Source organism: Strongylocentrotus purpuratus, unplaced genomic scaffold, assembly GCF_000002235.5.
Source record: "Strongylocentrotus purpuratus isolate Spur 01 unplaced genomic scaffold, Spur_5.0 spur5_scaffold_21, whole genome shotgun sequence".
Classification (NCBI taxonomy): Eukaryota; Metazoa; Echinodermata; class Echinoidea; order Camarodonta; family Strongylocentrotidae; genus Strongylocentrotus; species Strongylocentrotus purpuratus.
Genome location: NW_022145607.1, coordinates 12,638,193 through 12,660,120, shown reverse-complemented (window position 1 = coordinate 12,660,120; position 21,928 = coordinate 12,638,193). Strand labels below are relative to the sequence as shown.

The window sequence follows — 21,928 nt, the reverse complement described above, 5'->3', positions numbered from 1 at the left end:
AAATATATTTATGTACATATCCTTCTCATTAATCGTCACTCTTGGAAATAGCTAAGAATAACGCTCCTGTACTAATTTTAATAAATATTTTCAAGTGGATATAAAAATCTATAAACTATGAATGAATTATAATTAAAAAGAAAAACCCTCTATGATAAGAATTATGTATTGGTATTGTAAATTGTAGAGATCATTTTATTTTCAAGCATTGCTTAACAAGTTTGAATGGAAATTTAGATAGCCATTTCATGTAGGAATTGCAGAAGTAGGAATTGCAGAAGTAGGCCTATTTAAATACAGTGCACATATATTTGTGTAGGCCAACATACGTGTACACGATTATCAAGCAATCACAACCATACACATTGGAGTTATAATAGAGTATTTTTAAAGACAAATCGTCTGTTTGGAGCCAGAAGGGCATTAACTTGTATACTTAACACAGAAGTAATGCTCTTCTGGCTCGACAGAGCCTATATGTAAGACAAAGATAAGTTTCATTATCACACACACACACACGACCACACACCATTAACTATATCGGAAGAAAACTCCCCCTGTAGGACAACTACCCCTTTAATGTAACAATAACATCCAGAGCCCTTACCCTGTTACTGATAATTATCCTTTACTATATAAGTTTTTATACTCTTCAACATTATGTTCCCAGCCATTTGCTCCACAGATAATTATCCTTTACTATATAAGTTTTTATACTCTTTTAACATATGTTCCAAGCCATTTGCTCCACGGATATTTCACACAGGTCTTATAGCCAAATTCCTAACTTCTACTCTTGTTCTACAAGTATATCCATGTACCAACACCAACCCCTAACCTAAATCCTAATTCGAACCTACATCTAACTCTCTATATCTTAAGACAAAATAGAGCCTGGAGCAAACGTTGCTGGAGCAAATGTCACCTAGTTCAACTCTCTAGCAAGTAGCCATCTTGGATGGGAGTGGAGAGGAACAGTTGTCCTATAATTAGCCACTTCCGAGATACTACAATGTATCTGTGCATGTGCAGATCAAGGACATTTGTACAAAACTGTCAAACCGATAGATACGACTGCTGGATGCGTACTCATGAAAGTAATGTAATCCTTATTCAGTTCTGCATTCATGGTACATTCTATGATACACAGGTGGAAGAATTCTTTTCAAGAGGGCAAACAGAAGGTATTCATGAAGCACCTCATGCACAAAGTGGGACATCTCCACGTGTAATAGATCTGTGAATATTTGAGGGTCATTGGTACAGGCGCTATCTCCAAAGTGGCTTATTTTGATGAGTATCTCCATTGTTTTAATCGCCATGCATTAATGTTCACAATCAAATAAAATTAGAACAGCATATTGACAGACCCATTGAAGCTTCAAGGGCAAGGTAGAAATGATTCCATGAATTTAGAAGTGCTCTATTTTGCATTTATGCACACATTCCAAATGTTTTATCACTTTACTACACATTTTCAAAGAGATTAATTACCAACTGCCCCAAGAAAAAGATGAAACAAAATCATTCAAAAATCTTCCACATACACTGTAAATGTATACAGCATCATAAGTGATTCAGCAGCTGTAACATTCAGTGAATATTATTGAAACAATTTCAGAGCAGCTGCCAAGAAGTTTACAATCCATTTATGAAGGAAAAATATAAGATAGATATACCAGAGAATACATTAACATCAACAGAGTTGTGTAAAAGCAAAGCACATGAAATCATCAACAGTCTGAATCAATCTCTTCAGTCTAATACAGAGTACGCTTGTAATTGTGCAAACTCCTTTCATCCTTATCTCTTATTAACACTTATCACTTGGATAACGAGCTAATAAAAGATGTCCTAAAAAAAATTTTCTACAGTACAATAAACTACTGAATCACATCTTTAAACCCCCAATCCTTCTAAATATAGAATTCAAATATCAAACTGTTGGGTTTAAGAATCCATTTTTTTTCCTTCTTCTTCCTGACACAGAGAGAGAGAGAGAAAGACATGCATTGTGCAATTCGTTAGAAGATAAATCATGCCAAAATCGTAATAAACAAGTAGAATCTTTTTTAAAAAAAAGAAGTTTATTTATCATGATAAGGGAGTTTACAGATACAATCTGCACACGGGCAGATAAAGGTCATTTGTACAAAAATGGTAAAACCCACAGAGATGAATACTGGATATGCGCTCATGAAAGTTATGTAACATTATTATGCACCAACGGTACATTCTATGATACGCAGGTGGAAGTATTCTTTTCAAGAGGTCAAACAAAAGGTATTCATGAGGCACACTTAGGACTTTGGCAGTTATCATTCTAAGATGCTCAAAGTGGAACTTCTCCACGTGTAAAAGATCTGTGGATATTTAGGGTCATTTGTACCATGTGCTATCTGTAAACTCCCTTATTGTTTCTGAACTCAATGGCATAGAAGTAATAACAGTTTCAATAAAAATTGCAGTTAACATGCTGCTGTAAAGGATTTATCTAATATCCTGTATTAGAGTTATCACCATTTGAGCTGGACACAAAATGAGAGAAGAAAAGAATAATCATAATTTTGATTATAATCTCATGATTATGCATCGCCTTACCAATCACAGTGGATATCATATGCTGCTACTATCATTAAAGTTGAGTTGTGGTGATTGCATTTTGAGAGAAACTGCTTTGCATTAATTTGAGAACTACATGTATAATACATTTATCAAGCGGTAAATGCGGATGACTTGCAAAGACCGGCAAAATATCAACAAATAAAAACTTACAGGAAATGATATTCAAAGATCAGCGTTCTGTACGCAGCCGCAAGTTATATACTGGTTTAGATCACTTGCTTTTCTTTGCTGATTATTACAGTCAAACCTGTCTATTATTAGGCCACCCAAGGGCCTTTCTAGACAGGTTCTGAAACACACATTTCTCGCTTGAGGGATACAAAACGCATGGCCGCTATAGACAGGCGGCATTTATAGAGAGGTGGTCATCCAACTATGTTGTACATGTATATATCATTCATTCGCTGTCCTGCAAAATTAGTTAGATTTTCGTAAGACTCTGTAAGAATGTTTTTTTGAAACTTGCAGACCTCAAGATGAGCTCAAATCTAAATACTGGTACATTTATATATTTGATTGCACAAACTTCTCAAATTGTATGACATCATAATCATTACAGAAACATTCAAAGCAATATTTACACATCTTGTGTAATCAACATTATTTAGCAACATGAAAGAATGTTACAAAAAGTTATAAATAATCTTTTCCAAATTGTATGTGATCAACATCACATACCATGCAAAACGCCCATACATACATTCATCCGAAAGCTGCTAAGACATTCAGAGGCAAAGTAAGCATATATAATGATATAAATTCATCTCTATTGAAATACTATAACCACAAACCTTCCTTTTCATCTCTTTCTGAGTTGTAAACTTTCTTTCTTATTTCTTTACAAATAATCAGTATTAACAAAAAATGTATCAATCATTTTGTTGTAATCTCAGTTACATAACATTTAAATACATCATCATTATTTCATCAAAAGTAAGTGATATCTGAGCGAAACAAGATAATCATATATTTCATCTCAATCTCTCTTTTTCACAAATCCCGCAGAATCTCAGAGAAAACTTATATAAAAAAATACACCCTCAATATGACGTGAAACAGCACGGCTCACGTAGCATGATAACAAATTGTAATCAAAACAGAACCAAGATCGGCACACTTTCTACATGAAGTCCTTTCTTTCTTCATTCAAATGTCTCTCAGCTCACCCCTCATCTCCATTCCACTAACACCAAAAATTTATAGAAAATAATTTATACGATTAATAGATAAGATCATCTTTTTGTCCTATACGTGTGGCAAGATATCATCATCACTGTCATCATGGAATTCAAAGGGATTTCTCCTTGTTGCTGTTAGTAATTCTTCGTCTTCTTGGCCAGCAAACAGAGATCTGGAATCGTTTGACTCTTCCGGATCTCCATTTGTAAGCTACAATCAAAGACATATAGAATGTTAAACTATTGTTACTTTAATTGTTCTGATGATAATCTATCAAAATTACAAATCTGTCATTAACCATTGATGTTCAGTTCTTTTTTTTATAGACAGATTTTTTAAAAGAATTGATCATAAATCTATCTTTGAGTGGAATTTATTTTATGGAAGTTTTCAATAGAAAGATTCATTAGTTTAGAAAATTTAAAACAATTTTCCTCTGATGTAAATATTTATAATCTATGTTTTTGGGCAAATGCATGTGGATAAAATTGGTGATCAGTAGTTGCATGTTAAAGGCATTGTTTCACAATGTCTCCAGTTTTACAGAAGTGAGATGCATGGCCCTAATTATTTATCTGTGTCTGTGATATGGTGTAATATTGAACCCCTAACAAAATGATCATGATGTGCCTCAAAAAAAGTAAAAATCTTTGAGTGATCGGTTTTACCATACTCTTTTTACCCAATATGCTGTAGTTTTATAAAAACTGTTGGGAAACAGTTTTTAAATTTCGAATTTAATGCATACTACTGACCCCCAAAACCAAAAACAGAATGAGCAACCCCAACAATGTTTATGGGTTTTTTCCAGGAGTGTGAATGGTTTTTCAAACTGGTTTTGGGGCTGTGTAAATGGGCCTAAATATGAGTAAAGGTCTCGAACTCACCTGAGAATAAGAATAAGTTGGAACTTTAGAATAGGCTCCGGGACAGCAACTCCTTACTCTCCAATAAACAGCAGATCTGCAGAATGAAATGAATCAAATATTTTATTGTCCTTAGCTGGAAAAACAAGATTGGTAAAAGTAGAGTGGAAACTCGTAATAATGAGGTCTTTGGGACCAACAAAATTACCTTGTTATAACAGATACCTCGTTATATCTGAGCTCTTCATACCGAGGTTCCACTGTAAAGTAAAGTTACTGTCTGAAGCCCCGTCTTAATAGAATTTTTTCGATCTCACTCGAGCGATATGTGGATGAGAAACAGTGGGGGGTCTGATCGTAAAACATGTGATGAGCTTTTGGACACCGTCTTAATCAGCCATCCGCAAAAAACCTCACCCGGGTAGGTTACCATAACAACTGCCACCTGTTCATCGCGATCAGCTGGCGCGCCCCGTGTACATGACATGTAAATTACGGGTAAATTACTTCATCGCCATGAAAAAATATAAATTTGTTCATGGCGATGACGTAATTTACCCGGGTAACATTCCGCGAGCGTCTTAATAGGCCCTTTATCAGAAAGTCGTCCGGATGACCCTCCTATCACCCTAGCTCGTCTAGGGTGAGATTTACCTCGATATCGTCCGGACATCTGACCGTCCGGCATGCTTACGATATCGGTCTTCTGCATTCTCCCCCTTTTCTTTCTTTTCAAATACGATTAATTTTACTATTGATTATTTATATTTATTTATTTGTGAACTACTACTTGTATTACTTATCATTATATTGCTAAAATGTATTCATTGTTGTTTTTGTTATTGTTTATGGAAAATGCAGAAATAAAACTTGAAACTGAAAAATCACCGCGACTTTATTTTCCAATTAAGACGGGTTTTATGTTACATGGAGGAGCAACTGCAGTATGCATGGTGAATTCTATGCATAGAGATGCCATAGAAAATAGGGTTAACTAAGAAATGTCCATAATTAAATACACTAGTTATCTGATCTTCTTCCATTACCAGGAAGTCATCATATTTTTTCCTGAGTCCATTAGGAGTTTTTTTCTTTACAACGCATCTTTTTTAAAGCTTTTAAGTGCAAATCAATCTCTATACCGGTAAGTGCAGGAAAATGTCAATATATTTCAATTTGTTGCTTTGAGTGATTTTATTCCCCTCCATGAAAGGAACTTCAAATAAAAAAAATCCTACATAGTATCCAATTTCTTTTTCGTGCATTTGGAAAGCATATCCAAGCTAAGTCTCATTAATTAAAGGTAACACAAAGTTTTGGTATGGGGTCATGAATTTGGTTCACATTAACATATTGGAAGCATATTCGACCCTACAATATTCAGTGATCATTGTCGCGGTTGAAATCGAGTCTAAAGTTATGAAATTGTAAATAATAAACTCTTTATGTGTATAGCTCCCTCTCAAGGTCAAGACATTAATTAAGCTATAAAACAATGTTTCTTGACTAAAATCGACCAATTAGCTATTCCCGTTTGGAAATTATATATCACAACTACATATTCTAAGATTTTCATGGTCGCAGCTACATGTACCATCGTACAGCCGTAGACGCTAATTGAAATGTATATCAAAATTTACCGGGAGCACCGGTAAATTTTTATATTCAATTTTTCTCGAAAGCAGAAGTGTTTTAGGGGCTTAATTTTTTACTGCTTATATTACATTCACAGGGGTATCCAAATACATCAAAATTGTAAAGAATCACTATCCACCCATTTTCAAAATTTCCCAAAACTTTGTATTACCTTTAATCACAAGAAAATGTAAAATTATTGAAATTACTTATGCTGTGGAAAAGAATTATTGAAGTTGTTTTGACTTGTTGTTTGTCATATTACTTTTGGTAGTTTCGATTTAGACAAATTAAATTAAAAAATCAGGATCATGTAATACCTAATTTTTTTTTTTTTTTAATTTTTTTTTTTAAAGTTAGCAAACCAAAGCTAAATCATATCATATAATCATTATAAATCTAAATTAAATCAGTTTGGTTGACAGACTTCGATTTCCTTTTTCTTTTAGAAAACTATCAATAATCCCTCATTTCTTTAACTAAAACCCCTTTTTATCTCTCTTTTTATCCTCAAAGCCCCAAGGCTTACTAGGGAAAAATGCATCTTGTACACACACCCCTGAAAACAGTTTTTCATCATTTTGATCTTGGTTTAGTTTGGTTTGGCTCGGCTTTATTTTCTGTCTTAAAACATGTATACTGTTACAAAATCTTGTACATATGTTAAAGGTATAGACCACTTTTGGAAACACCCCCCTCTCAAAAAATGAAACGAAAAATTCTTATTACCAATCTTGTGAAAGAATATGTTTTGACTAATCCGTGATGATAAAAATTTTGCGGGAAATCGTCTACTAATCGATATATTTGGTAATTTATCATATCTATCTAGACTGGATAGATATCGTGTAGTCCCATATACATCTTTCTGTGTACAGTGCTTGTAACTTCACCAAGACTGGGGCAAATTTCTTACCATTTTGATGATTCCAGAACCTTGCAGTACACACCAATACTTATATGCTAGATGATCAACCTTTTCTGATCGATTCCACAACGTTTCGTTCACAATGCAATCGCATGACCAGAACTGATCTATACCTTTAATGTCCTCTTGTTATGACAATACATACATATGAACATAAAGAAATAATTATTTAACAAGAACATATCTAGATTCCTTTATTCAGAGCCATTGATTAAACGGCTCTGTTCTTCCTAGATCTAATACCTAGTTCAGACTAGAATGATTTAGTAGAATGATGATAGTCAAACATTTAATCAACATACCTTCTTTCTTTTTTATGAAACACTATCGCTAGACTGCATAAAATGATGATGATGATTAAAATCAAGATGATAATTGAAGCTTGCTTGTGGTTAGAGGTGCCCACTGTATCATCGCCTCCGCCATCATCAGGAACTATTACTCTGCGATAAAACATTTAAAAAGAGATATAAAAGTAGTGAGTCAAATGATGAATTTATTTTCATTGATGGAAGTCACTCTGGATACTATGCAAGTACAGGTTCATGTACATAATCATAACTATATAGGGGACCTGAAGAACATGTACTAATTCAGTTCTGTACATTTTAGACAAAGTACTGTGAAGGTAGATCTCAGGAGTCATTAGTGACAAACCTATGCCTGTGAAACTAAAGGTCATGTTGGACAACACAGTAATATACAATCAGTGCTACTGTTTGGACTTGAACAAGGAAGAAAATACACTGGAGGTGACAGAAATGAGGGTGTTTTGAAGGAAAACGGGGGTGTTTCACAAAGATTCTAAGTCAAACTTAACTCTAAGTTGGACTTGAATATTATGGAGAGCCATTGTAGCCTTATAATGAAATACATTCAAAAGCAAAATTCAAGTATTTTAGACGTTTCATGAACTCCACATCAAGAACATGAAATCTCCCGAGAAAATAGAAAATATGAATGATTTGAATCTACATTTTATGCCTTTTTAAATAATTTTTACAAAATATTTTCAATGATGCTAACGGCTTTCCATAATTGTTAACTTAGTCCAACTTAGAGTTAAGTTTGACTTAAAATCTTTGTGAAACATCCCCCTGGGGTAACATTAGGCTTAGGAGAAGAGAAGAGGAAGTAAGAAAGGAGCTGAAGGCAGCTAATATCCTGGAGAAGGTTTAATAGGAAGATGAGATTGAGATGAAGGAAAACCAGCAAAGGATGTTATGATGCGAGCAGTGGAAGGAAGGCTGAAAGCTCATTGGAAGGATAACATTAAAAGAGATATGAGGGAACTAAATCTGACAACAGCTCAAACAGGGAACACAGGAGAGTGGAGATGGAGGATTCAGGCAACCAACCCCTGCTAAGGGATAATGGTTCATGGAGTAGGAGTAGTAGTAGTAGTAGTAGTAGTAGTAGTAGAAGTAGTAGTAGTAGTAGAAGAAGTAGTAGTAGTAGTAGAAGTAGTAGTAGAAGTAGTAGTAGTAGTAGAAGTAGTAGTAGTAGTAGTAGTAGTAGTAGAAGCAGTAGAAGTAGTAGTAGTAGTAGTAGTAGTAGTAGTAGTAGTAGTAGTAGAAGTAGTAGTATTAGTAGTAGTAGAAGTAGTAGTAGTAGTAGTAGTAGTAGTAGTAGTAGTAGTAGTAGCAGTAGGAGTAGTAGTAGTAGTAGTAGTGAAGATAAAATATACCAGGGAATGGCTACGGGCTATGAGACCAATGAGGTAAACAGCCCAAAAGGCAGACAAAACGTTCTGATGGTTCACAAGACTGACATTGTAAAAGATAAGCTGAGTTCTGGTTGGTTTGCCCTTTAACATATACTTACATTTTTCCTTCTGTACACACAACAGACGTCAACCATAAGAAGTAATATTGGCAATTACTAGATTCGTAGTAAAACTCAGGGTTGCCCTGTAAAAAAAAGCAAGCAGAAAATAACAAATAGATAAGAAGTAGCAGCACGTACCAAGAATGTTATGGAGGGGTATTGTATTCGTGGTATTGTTTTCAGGACCAAGACACAATACTGTCTATGAAAATTAAACATTAACAAATAAAATTGATGACAATTATCCAGAGAAATAGAATAGTGAATGAAGCATGCCCATGAAAACTACATGTATGTACAAAACTATTTTAGTTAACAAAATACATTTTCTGTAATTAAATGACATACACAAAATAAAGGGAGACACATTAACAGGTTTTCTTTAAAAGATGGTTTTGGTTTTCTATCTCTCTCTCTATAAACAAAGAATGCAAAGAAAAAATATATATACTTTCAAGTGACCACATTTAAAGGGATCCGGTAACTTTGTCTTAGATCCTTTAGAAATAATCCTTGATTTAGCTCATGCTGCAATGATAATTATAAACCTTTAGGTCAGTCTGGAACTCCATGACTTTTACAAGCCGTTCGCCTGTCTGTTTATCAAGATATTAATGATTGGAATTACAAATTTTGCAAACTGTTCACCGAACGGTTTTCATAACACTACAGTCTATGGGGAAAAACGAGTATGGTAAAACCGGTCACTCAAAGATTTTTACTTTTTTGAGGCACTTCTTGATCATTTTTGAAGCGCGATCTTTTTAGGGCCTCAATATTACACCATATCACAGACACTGGTAACATGTAGGACCATGTATCTCAGATTTAACATTGTTAAACGATCCCTTTAATGTAATTATCATCAACACTACTAATCAAAGTACAGGGGAGTGTTTCACAAATATTAAGATCAACTTTAAGTTGGACTTAACAATGGCAGGCTGTTCATGCCACTGTTTGCTCTCACCATTATGATCTTTATGTAATATCTTTTCCTTCGATAATGAATTATCAAAAAATGTAAATTCTGTAGATAAATGACCATGAATTGTACGTCCCTTGAGAGACCAATGCCAGTAAATGTTGAAAGCAAACAGAGGCATGAACAGCCAGCCATAGTTAACTCCAACATAAAGTCGACTTTGTCTTTGTGAAACACTCCCCAGGTATATTTAAATCATGTACAATGTACATGCCTACTCTATTTGGTTAGATTGATTTTTGTAATTTAATATACTGCAGAAATCTAATGGGAGGAATGAACTCTGTGAGCATTTATCAATTATTTAGCTGATAAACGAGATTTTCATCAGCTATGATGTATTCTTTTCCTGAGAAAGATGGCAAAATTTTGCCAATAAAATTGTGATGGACATGATAGATGGGAACTCAAAACAGACTTTCAGTTAAAAAATATGCAAACTCGTGTGATACATTGCACTTCGCTTGTCAAAGCTAGAAACTAATATTCATTATTGATCTTTGGTTTCAATCCTTTTCAATCTTCTCAAATCCAACAAGCTCCTCTAACACAGTTTCTGTCGAACTTTCAAGTCTTTATTTCTGTAATCTGTTTCTCTGTTTCTCTTTCTCTCTTTCTTTCTCTCTCTCTCTCTCCTTTTTCCTGTTTTATATGTTTTATCTCTCTCTTTTTCTTCAGGGGATTTTCCCCCTACATGCACTGAGACTTTCAAAAACAAAGGAAATACAAGAGTGGGCAGGAGGGAAGAGTTTACAATAAATCATTTTGCCACACGCTGTATAGTACGCTTCTTACAGCATTTTTGAGACAAATTTATGCCAGTCACACAGAGAAACAAGACAGGAGACCGTCGAAAGACCCCAAATCAGAGTACATCATTCCAAATGGCCAGGATTTGTGACGTTTTGGTTGGTTTGTAGTCACTCTAGCGGAGTGACTATGATACTATGCACGATTCAACTAATTCAATTTTCTACTCAATACAGTAACATAAGATCAATAATAACGATAATAATAATGATGACAAGGACGAGGTCGGCGACAATAATAATAAAATTAATAATAATACTACTAATAATATAAGCTTCTTATACAGTGCATAGACATAACAAAATATACCCCAAATCTCTGAATAGGGCATCATTAGACAGAAAACAAGTTACTCTTTACCATGAAATAGATTTCAATTACACATTAATTATGACTTTTTAATTTTAAGCTTCCGAAGTTGGGAAAAACTTTTTTTGATAAGCACAGTATAGTGCTCATATGTGTAATGCTGTGATGCTCGTGACTCTTAGAAATCATTACCCAGGTTACAACAGAGCCCCCAAAGTAACTAGCACTCAAGCATATCAGGTACCCATTTACCTTATCTGGGTGGAGAGTGGCAAATGTACATTAATGTCTTGACGATGGATGTTAGAGCGGGGCTGGGATTTGAACCCAGTACCTTGTAATTCTACTAGTCTGGTGACTTATCCACTAGACCATAACACCTGAAATTAGGAAGAGAGGGTTGAGCATACATGTGTAACTTACATTTTTGGAGTCTGTTTCACACTGGAATATGACTGTTGTGACCACATCTTCTGTATTATCTTTTCCACAGCTCTTAGGTTTGGTGACTTCCATCTCCACTAATTCATCTAACATCAAAAAAACATTGGAAGAATTTTTTAAAATACTGCTGTCTTTAAAATTCATTTTCTCTTTCAACGAGTATTGTGTTTTGTGACATCAAATCCATGTCAACATCCATCATTTATCTACAATAAAACATCATGATCTTCTGAGTAATTGCATGCAAATTACCCTTTCCAGTAATCTAGGTTGATTAAGACACGTTCATAAGCTGACAGTCATTAGATACATGCGAAAAGTAATGCATCAATTTAATCTAGTGTGATCTGCATTGGTTCAAGAATCTTTGAGAAGATATATTGTATAAGTTTAAAAATTTAAAAATCTGAAGGAAGACACACTTCATTATGGTTTACTGGTTAATGATGAATTTGTGAAAGGAAAACTTGAGCTATGTACTTTTCATTTCAAAGCTCTAAATACTATAAATACACAAAATTAACATCCTTGCTTTTAAACCAATGTAGTCTTATGTTCCTAGGAGACTATATTTGCTAGCCAATACTAAACATTCAAAAATTCTGCAATTATCCTCAAATGATTTAGATCAAGAATCCTAGTCTACTTTGGTCTAAGACTTACCTTCTATGAAGAACTTCCTGCTGGATCTTGTTCCTACGTCCCTAAAGAACTGTTGGTCCGACTCTTTGGTCTGGCAGACGGCAGAGTCCTGACAGACGTGACTGACGTCGCCCGGGACATTGTCCTGGTTGTCGTTCATGTTGATGGAGTAGACGTACGATGAAGGATCTCCTGTGACCTCTTTGCGGTTATCACCTCGTGCTTCCCATGTTCTTCAAAAGAAAACAGGAAGATAAAAGAAAATGTGTTGTTTGACATGTGTGCAACTATGCACGCAATATCAGGTTTTATCTGGAGTGCGATTTTATTCAGCAGTGGTACTAAGTTTATTATTATTATTATAATTAATTTGGCGTCACCTGTGCCTGGGAGGCGAAAAGCAAACTGAATCACTGTAACCCTCAGGTCTCTCCTCCCAATATAACTGATTTGGGGTGTGCAGGTGGACCACTACACCGGGTTTCCCCCTTCTCTTATGCGAATAGTGCAGTGGGTTCTTAACGTGTAAAGGTGGTGCTTCTCCTCTACACAAACTGGTATCACAAATTACATTTTGTATGACAGGGATGGAATCACAATGCCACCTTCTCTCAATGTTTATCTTGAAAACATTGTATAATGATATCTCACTCCATATAAAACCAGATACTACATGCATAATCATTATAACCAGATCCTCAAAATCTGGACAAAATTGCCCAAAATTCAATACTGGATATTTGTTTGAACTTTTAAATCAATCTCAAACATAGTTCCTCAATACATCTCTTACAGCAGCAGAGAGCATCATATTCTTTTTTATCTACATCAGCTCATTCCTAAATCCCTCAACAGGCTGGTTTCAAATCTTTCAACCTGTTACGCCACGCTTATGGAACAAACTCCCTGCATTTTCGGACTACACATGACTTCTTCAAAAACATTTGAAAACATACCTCTATAATTCTTCTTAATAAGCCAGTTCACAGTTGCAGTCTGAGCATGAGCAGTTAAAGGTCATTGCAGAACAAATTGTGAAATACACGGAGACAAAATACTGGATACGTGCTCAGGAAAGTTATGTAATCATTATTCATTCATGCACAAGCAGTGCACTCCATGATACACAGGTGGAAGTATTCTTTGAAAAGGGGGAAACAAAGGCTATTCATGTGGCACCTCCATTGCTATAGAAGTGATTATTTCAAAATGTACAAAGTGGGACCTCTTCACGTTTTGAGGATCCGTGGATATTAGGGGTCATTGCAGCCATGTGCTAACCATGAACAGGTCTATGGTATCCTCAGGAACAGGTTATTTATAAATACAATTATTATAATCCTCAAAATTAACAAAATGATATCCTTGTAGTGGTCGAGGAGTTACTTACCCGTGGTCTATGATCTCAGTGAAATCCATGACGACGTTGGTCTCAGGGTCTGTGATCTTCTTTTCTACTAATGTTACAGGCACTCTAGATACAAGAACATATTAAGAAACAATGTCAACATCTGGGACCCGTTTCACAAAGCCTTTTTTCAGTGACTGCTGATAACCAATCAGAAGCAAGGATTTCAGTAGCTTATAACGAAAACTGTCATTTGTCACTGATGACAAGTTTTGTGAAACACCCCCCCTGGGCCCTGTTTCATAAAATTTGTTATAAAAAACAAATTCTTGGCCTTATTGAGATTAAAAAAAATAAAGAGCTATTTGCTCTTACATAGAAACATTTCAATCATGACAAATATTCCCTGCTACTGTATTTAGTATTTGTAACACAGAGAGTCATTCACGCTGTATGCGGTCTCCTCAAGAATACATGTAGGGGATAAATAGAGGCTGGGAAGAAGGAAGAAAAACAAAAACTAGATGGAATTTTGACTGCGCGCAGTCGAAAATGATGCCTCCGCCATAGAGCAATTTAAACAAGTTTGGAGTTTAAATCTCCAGTGGTTCTTGAGATATCATGATAACAATCTCAATGTATGGAATTTCATAAGTTGACCTCTGTGACCCTTGACCTTTGACCTACGTGCTCCAAAATCTAATCAGATTGTCTTCCTATGGTGATACACACTATCATTAAGTTTGAAGTTTAAATCTCCAGTGGTTCTTGAGATATTATGATATGGTGATACATACTATCATTAAGTTTGAAGTGAAAATTCTCCAGTGGTTCTTGAGATATCGCGATAACGATCTCAATGTATGGAATTTCATAAGTTGACCTCTGTGACCCTTGACCTTTGACCTACGTACTCCAAAATCTAATCAGATTGTCTTCCTATGATGATACACACTATCATTAAGTTTGAAGTTTAAATCTCCGGTGGTTCTTGAGATATTATGATAACAATCTCCATTGTTCACACTGTAATAGCGAGCAGGTCGAAGGGGTTGGGGTCATCTGGGTACAACTGAATTTTGTACGTCAATATATTCCAGATAATAATAGACGATAAACTTGCTCTATAAAATGTAATTGTCAAAGTAATTTTACAGCCTTGACATTCCTCTCCCTACCAATGTCAACCACTTACGTACTAAATGGCTACTAACTATAACTGCTTGCTTCAAAAATATTTGAGGACATGAATACTACATGCCTTTACCTGATACCTCCATTGTTCACACTGTAATAGCGGGCAGGGAAGTGGTTGGGGTCAGCTGGGTACAACTGAATCTTGTACGTCAATATATTCCAGATAATAACAGACGATAAACTGAAGCCGTTTATATTATGATTGTATAAATATCTATTGTATAACTTTTTTCTATGTACATTCCTAGGCACGGATTCTTCCATTCAACCTGTTTGTAGTGTTTTGCATGTGCGTAGGGCGAATGTTTTGCATACAAATTGTTGCAAACTGATACGCTCACAATTGTCTTTGCCCCTACAATTTTCTAAACATATGGGCCCGAGTTCGCAGAGGGGGTTTGTCGACAATCCAAGCCTCCTTTTGTTTCGACGCGTTTTTTGCAGATCAAGGTTTGTAAAGACGCGTCGAAACGCGTCATAATTATGACGCACATAAACATGGGTTTGTCGACGGGCCTCCTTTGTGAATTCGGGCCCAGGATTGGTGTCTGTTTGTTTACTTCGAGTGATAACACTCTGTCACGATTTTATGGTCACATTCAATACTCTAATCATAATTACATTTGGTGCTGGAAAAATTCACCTACTTTGGGGTACTTGCTTCAGTCAGTATGTTTGTATTATGTACATTTAATTCCTTGTTTCTTTTTTTTTTAATAAAACATTTTATTCATGAAAACCTGTTGTTTGGTCCTATGCATGGTGTACCCAATTATATATCTTTTCCTTAAGGGAGTAATGCCTTTTACGTGCTTCTTTTTTTTTTTTTTTGTTCTTTCTTTTCTTTCTTCTTCCTCTTGTTTACGTCATCATTAGTCAGTGCCCGTATAACAATTTTTTGTTTTGTCATGCCAAGATATTCTCATACTGTGCCCTTGTATGATTTGTCGTGTCTGTGTTTGTCAGTTGTCTCTATCTATCGTCCTGCTGCATACGTTTGTTCCGCTTTTATTTTTTTATTTTTTATTTTTTCCTTTCTTCTGCACCAACATACTAAGAGCGCCTCCAATGGCTTATTTTATTTTATACTTGATGCGCTTTCTCCATTTCAGGTACTGCTTCTGAACCCCGCATGGCTGATCTGGCTGATTTAGATCACAATTTACCTTTTGAGTCTGTGAGCGACGATGACCTTTTTGATTTATTGAGACCCAATCAAGCTAATAATCAACCCTTTGTTAATCTTCCAGGATCTTTTGATGAAATTGTTGTTGAAAAATTAAATTCATCATCCCAGGAGTTGAATTTGAATTTTGATCTCGAGGATCCAGCACAACATTCTTTTTCAAAGTATATAACAAATGCACAATTTCATGATATTATTAAAGATTTTAATAGTGATACATTATCTTTATTGCATTTCAACATACGAAGTTTAAATAAACATTTTGATGAATTGCAATCATTCTTAGATAACCCTTCCAATATACAGCTTTCTTTAATTGGACTGACAGAGACTTGGCTATCCCACGATTCTAATTTACCATTTTTTATCGAAAATTATGATTTTGTCTTTAAAAACAGGCAAGGTAGAGTCGGCGGTGGTGTTGCATTATATATGCTTAAAACTTTTAATTATGTTGTGCATGATAATATTTCAATAATTAATGATGTCTTTGAAACTCTTTTTATTGAAATTTTGAATCCTGGAGGTAAGAATATAATGGTTGGAGTAATTTATCGACCCCCCAACTCAAACCCAAGAGAATTTTTGCCGCAGTTATCTGACTTATTGAGAAGTCCAGTGTTAATTAATAAAGATTGTTTTTTAATGGGGGACTTTAATATAAATTTATTAGATCATGAACATAATAATGTGTCACAAGAGTTTCTTGAGACTCTATTTTCTGCCTCTTTTTTACCTCTTATTTCCAAGCCCACTCGCGTAACAAACTCCTCTGCCTCCTTAATAGATAATATTTTTTCAAATATAATTTCCCACCCTGATTCTTATATTGTTCTTTCTGACTTAACTGACCATTATCCCATTGTAACACATTATACTCTATCTAAATCAATTAACAATTATGACCCACGTTTATTTAAACGTAAAGTCACTCAGGCAAAGTTAACTAGCCTCGTTTCTAGTCTTGAACATGTAGATTGGTCTCCTGTTTATGGTGTTGATGATGCGAATTCCTCTTACGTCAATTTTTGTGATATTTTGAATAACCATTTAGATACTTGCATACCTAAACAAAGAGATAAAACTAATAATTATAAACAAACACCAAGGCTCCCTTGGATCACTAAATCAATATTACGTTCGATAAATAAGAAAAATAATCTTTTTTATAGATATAAATTAAAGGGCACTGAACGATCAAAAGTTAAATATACATCCTACAAAAATATTTTGACTAAGATTATTCGTTTGGAAAAGAAAAGATATTTTGAAAATATGTTGGTATTATACAAACATGATATGAAAAATACCTGGAAAATAATTAAACAGGCAATGAATGTTACTAAAAATAAATCTGACATAAACAAAATTTAATTTAATGATGAGATCGTTGAGGATCCTAGTGACATAGTTAATATTTTTAATAATTATTTTTCATCGATTGGTGAAAATCTTGCGGTTAACATTCCTCCATCAAACAAGCACTTTGTTGATTTTCTGGGCCAGCCCAATCAAAAGTCTATATTTTTTGTTCCTACTCACAGATGTGAAGTTTTAGATATTGTTTCGAAACTAAAGACTAAGAAAAGTTCAGGCCATGATGAAATAAACAATTTTATCTTAAAGGGCATTATATCTTCCGTTGTGGATCCTCTCGTCCATATTATTAATTTGTCTTTATTATATGGCCAGGTACCCACTTCAATGAAAGTTGCTAAGGTCCTTCCTTTGTTTAAAAAGGGTGATAAATTAGATATTAGTAATTATCGTCCCATTTCTTTATTATCCTCTTTTTCGAAAATTTTAGAAAAGATAATTTATATTCGGACAGTATGTTTTTTAAAAAATCATAATATTTTTTCTAATCTCCAATTTGGTTTCAGGGAAAAACATAATACTGTACACGCATTATTGTCTTTTATTGAAAAGGTAGCTCATTCCATCGACAAATCTTCCCATATGATTGGTATTTTCCTGGACTTCTCCAAGGCCTTCGACACGATTAACCACGATATTTTACTTTATAAACTTTCACATTATGGTGTACGTGGGAAGGCCTTGGAGTGGTTCAGGAGCTATCTTTCGGATAGAGAGCAATATGTTTTTTTAAATGACAACTCCTCAGATTTTCGTAAAATAAATTGCGGTGTTCCACAAGGTAGCATTTTAGGCCCGCTCTTATTTATTCTATATATTAATGACTTTTGTCGATCATCTGATATTTTGTCTTTCGTACTCTTTGCTGATGACACAAATTTATTTTTTTCTCACAAAGACCCTCATAGATTAGTTGAAATTATTAATATTGAAATGCGTAATATTTTATCGTGGATTAGAGCGAACAAATTATCTTTGAATATCCAGAAAACGAAGTATACGTTATTTAGTAAATCTATAAATTCATTGCCAGCAAACATAGTTTTTGAAAATACTCCATTGGAGTGTGTTTCATTTAATACATTTTTGGGTGTTACGGTTGACCAAAAGCTTTCTTGGAGAAATCACATCGACAATATTTGTAAAATTATTTCTCGAAATATTGGTATTATTTACAAAGTAAAGACATGTCTTCCTCTTAATTCCTTAATTATGCTTTATAGTTCTATGATACTCCCATACTTGAACTACGGTCTCTTAGTCTGGGGTAACACTCATCAAACGTTATTAGATAAAGTGTTTTTATTACAAAAGAAGATTATTCGTATTATTTGTAATTCCCCCTTTCGCTCCCATACAGACGCTCTATTCTTTAATAATAAAATACTTAAGGTAAAAGACTTATATTTTTTCCAACTTGGTCAATTTATGTATAATTATAATAATAATATGTTGCCATCTGTTTTTCAAGAAATGTTTTTTAAAAATAGCTCAGTTCATAATTACCCAACAAGACATTCAGATGATTTCCATTTACCTCTCTTGCGGACCCTCTCAGCTCAAAAAACATTTATATATGAAGGTCCAAAGTTTTGGAATTCATTAAGTGGTGAAATAAAAAATGCTCCATCGATTAATACTTTTAAGAAAAAATTGAAGTTGTTTTTATTAAAATCATATACACCTCATTGAATTATATGCCGTCATTGCTTTTTGCTTAATATACGATCATTCTCCGCTCACTGACTCAAGATGTAATTTGATATATTATATTGTTCCTTCTCATGCTTATTTCATTTCTAACGCGCACTTCTTTTTTCTTTTTCTTTTTTCTTTTTCCTTTCTCTTTCCTTATCTTCTTCTCAACCCCACATGCAGCTCATCTTTTAGTATTATTTTCTGTACCCTCGATCTCTCACTTCTTTTTTTCATTGTCTACTCTTTGTATTATGACCGTGTTCTTCTATCTTTGTCGTGTAAAGTATTGTTTTGTCCCTTTCTCGTCTCTGTTGGCATTCCCCTTTTTATTTCCCCTATTTTATAGTTCCTTTTGTAGTTACATATTAGATAATTTAATTACTCATTATTCCTAAGTTTCATTTGAGGTGTCCACACTTGTACAAGCATTGCTTTTTAGTGGACCCCTCTGTTTCCAACATGTATTTCTTAAATTTGTTTTAAATGCTTATAATTGATTTGTAATGTTTTGTTGGAAACATGAATAAATTTTGAATTTGAATTGAATTTGAATGTATGGAATTTCATAAGTTGACCTCTGTGACCCTTGACCTTTGACATACGTGCTCCAAAATGTAATCAGATCGTCTTCCTATGGTGATACATACTATCCTTAAGTTTGAAGTTTAAATCTCAAATGGTTCTTGAGATATCGCGCTAACAAACTCAATACAAGGAATTTCATAAGTTGACCTCTGTGACCTGTGACCTTTAACCTACGTACTCCAAAATCTAATCAGATCGTCTTCCTATGGTGATAAATACTATTCCCGAGTCTTAAGTTTAAATCTTAAATGGTTCTTGAGATATTGTGATAACGGTCAAATGGGACGGACGTACGGACGCACGGACGGACAACCCGAAAAGATGATGCCTCCGGCACCACCTTCGGTGGCGGAGGCATAAAAACAATGAAAAACTACCAAAAGACAGCAATGAAGGAGGAGGGAGATGTAAAAAGTATCGTACCTTTGTTCCTTGCAGGCTACCTTAGACTCCCATAGAAACTGGAATTGGCACTTGTTATCAATGAGCTCAGTCCTGTAGGAAAGCATTAAAAACACACCAAAATATATATATATATATATATGTTTCAGGCTGCATCATCATTCATATACACTGTATGTCACAAGTGGTATGCAAAAAACCTACTTGGTGCATTGTATTATGCTGGAGATATCTGTAATTGCCATTGTCTTTTTTTTTCCTTAATGTATGTATTTTATCTTTCACCACAATTAATCATTTTTATCTCCAGTAGTGTAAACAGTCATGACACTATTATCACATTGTATTGCTACTACCGTGTGAGTCAAAAAAAAGTTTACACCTGGAAAATTGCTAATTATTTTTAAAATCATCTATGAACAGTAAATTATTATACATCTGGTGAAAGAGTGTTATATCCCAAATCATTTGGTACCATTTTTGTGTGGTATGTGTTCACGCTTGGATGAACAGGTGGCATTGTTTGCGAGAGTGCAAAAATCGACTTGCGCCAAAGTGATGCCTTCAGTATGTATTATGTTGGGATTAGTGGAGTGAGAGAATGGATTGAATGTATCAAATGAAATGCATTGCATATATTTTTTGCAAAGGGCAAAGTCACACACACGCGCACAAATGTTCCTTGATATTTGATATTCGATATTTGATATGTGTGACATAATTGATTTTGTTAGGGGTGTTATTTGGATCTGCAAAGACCGAATTAACACCCAAATCCCAATTGTTTTATTAAAACATCACAAAGGCAACTTTGGCGCAAGTCGATTTTTGCACACTCGCAACAATGCCTCCTGTTCACCCAAGCGTGAACACATACCACACAAAAATGATACTGAATGATTCGGGATAAAACACTCTTTCATAAGATGTATAATAATTTACTGTCCATAGATGATTTATAAAATAATTAGCAATTTTCTAGGTGTAAACTTTTTTTTGACTCACTCTGTATATATCTATCTTGATCATCTTTGTATAAGCATATAGGATAGGGGTGTTTCACAGCGAGTTTGCAGCCCTCTTTCTATACCTCTTTAGATCTTTCTTTCCTGCTCTCTATCTCATATATTTTTGGATGTCAGTCTATCTGTTAGTCTGTTGTTTGTCTCTCCCCGTATCTGTAAGTCTGTCTGTCTGTTTATATCCCTCCCCTCTTCCTCCTTCCCTTTTTTTCTCTCTATCTCTAACTCTAAATCTCTCTCTCTCTCTCTAACACTCCATTCCCTTTCTCTCCCCTCCCCTTTCTCCTTCCCCCCCCCCCCCCCCCCCCTCTCTCTCTCTCTCTCTCTCTCTCTCTCATTTACCTTTGAAACAATGGGTTTCCCATTCCCTTTCTCTCCCCTCCCCCTTTCTCCTTCCCCTCTCTCTCTCTCTCTCTCTCTCTCTCTCATTTACCTTTGAAACAATGGGTTTCCCATTTTGTTGGCACACTTGAAAGTAATGGATGAAGAAGCTGGAATTGATGGAGAATCTGGCTGATCTGGACTACCGCAGTCATCAACCTGGGAACCTTCAAAAAAGGTCACTTCAATATCTGGAACATCTCCTGTAAAGCACAAAGGAAGATAAAATGGGAGAAAGAAGTAAGAAAATGGAGAATGTGAGGAAGAAGGAGAGAATGGAAGAGGGAGGAGAGAGAGAGAGAGAGAGAGAGAGAGGGGGGGGGGGGGTGGGAGAGAGAGAGAGAGGGGGGGGGAGAGAGAGAGGGGAGGGGAGCAAAGGAGTGGGGGGTGAGAGCAGGTTAGGGAGTGTCAGCAAATGAAAAAAAGAGCGGAGACAGGGACCAAAAAAAGATGTAAAAAATATTTAGGAAAGGAATGAAAGG

At 35.0% G+C, this 21,928-nt stretch overlaps 1 protein-coding gene across 1 annotated transcript in view; it reads right to left on the bottom strand.

Moving 5' to 3' along the window:
- Positions 1–2,321: 2,321 nt before the first annotated feature.
- The window catches only part of LOC590679 (cation-independent mannose-6-phosphate receptor), a 61,093-nt gene continuing 41,486 nt past the window's right edge, over positions 2,322–21,928 (bottom strand). The window contains exons 36-44 of the mRNA XM_030994953.1: positions 21,499–21,649; positions 20,065–20,136; positions 13,641–13,724; positions 12,272–12,483; positions 11,588–11,694; positions 9,058–9,143; positions 7,536–7,676; positions 4,692–4,767; positions 2,322–4,014 (exon numbers count right to left, since the gene is read on the bottom strand). Coding sequence (XP_030850813.1) covers positions 3,871–4,014; positions 4,692–4,767; positions 7,536–7,676; positions 9,058–9,143; positions 11,588–11,694; positions 12,272–12,483; positions 13,641–13,724; positions 20,065–20,136; positions 21,499–21,649 — 1,073 coding nt within the window. The 3' untranslated portion in view covers positions 2,322–3,870. The remainder of the gene's footprint in view (positions 4,015–4,691; positions 4,768–7,535; positions 7,677–9,057; positions 9,144–11,587; positions 11,695–12,271; positions 12,484–13,640; positions 13,725–20,064; positions 20,137–21,498; positions 21,650–21,928) is intronic.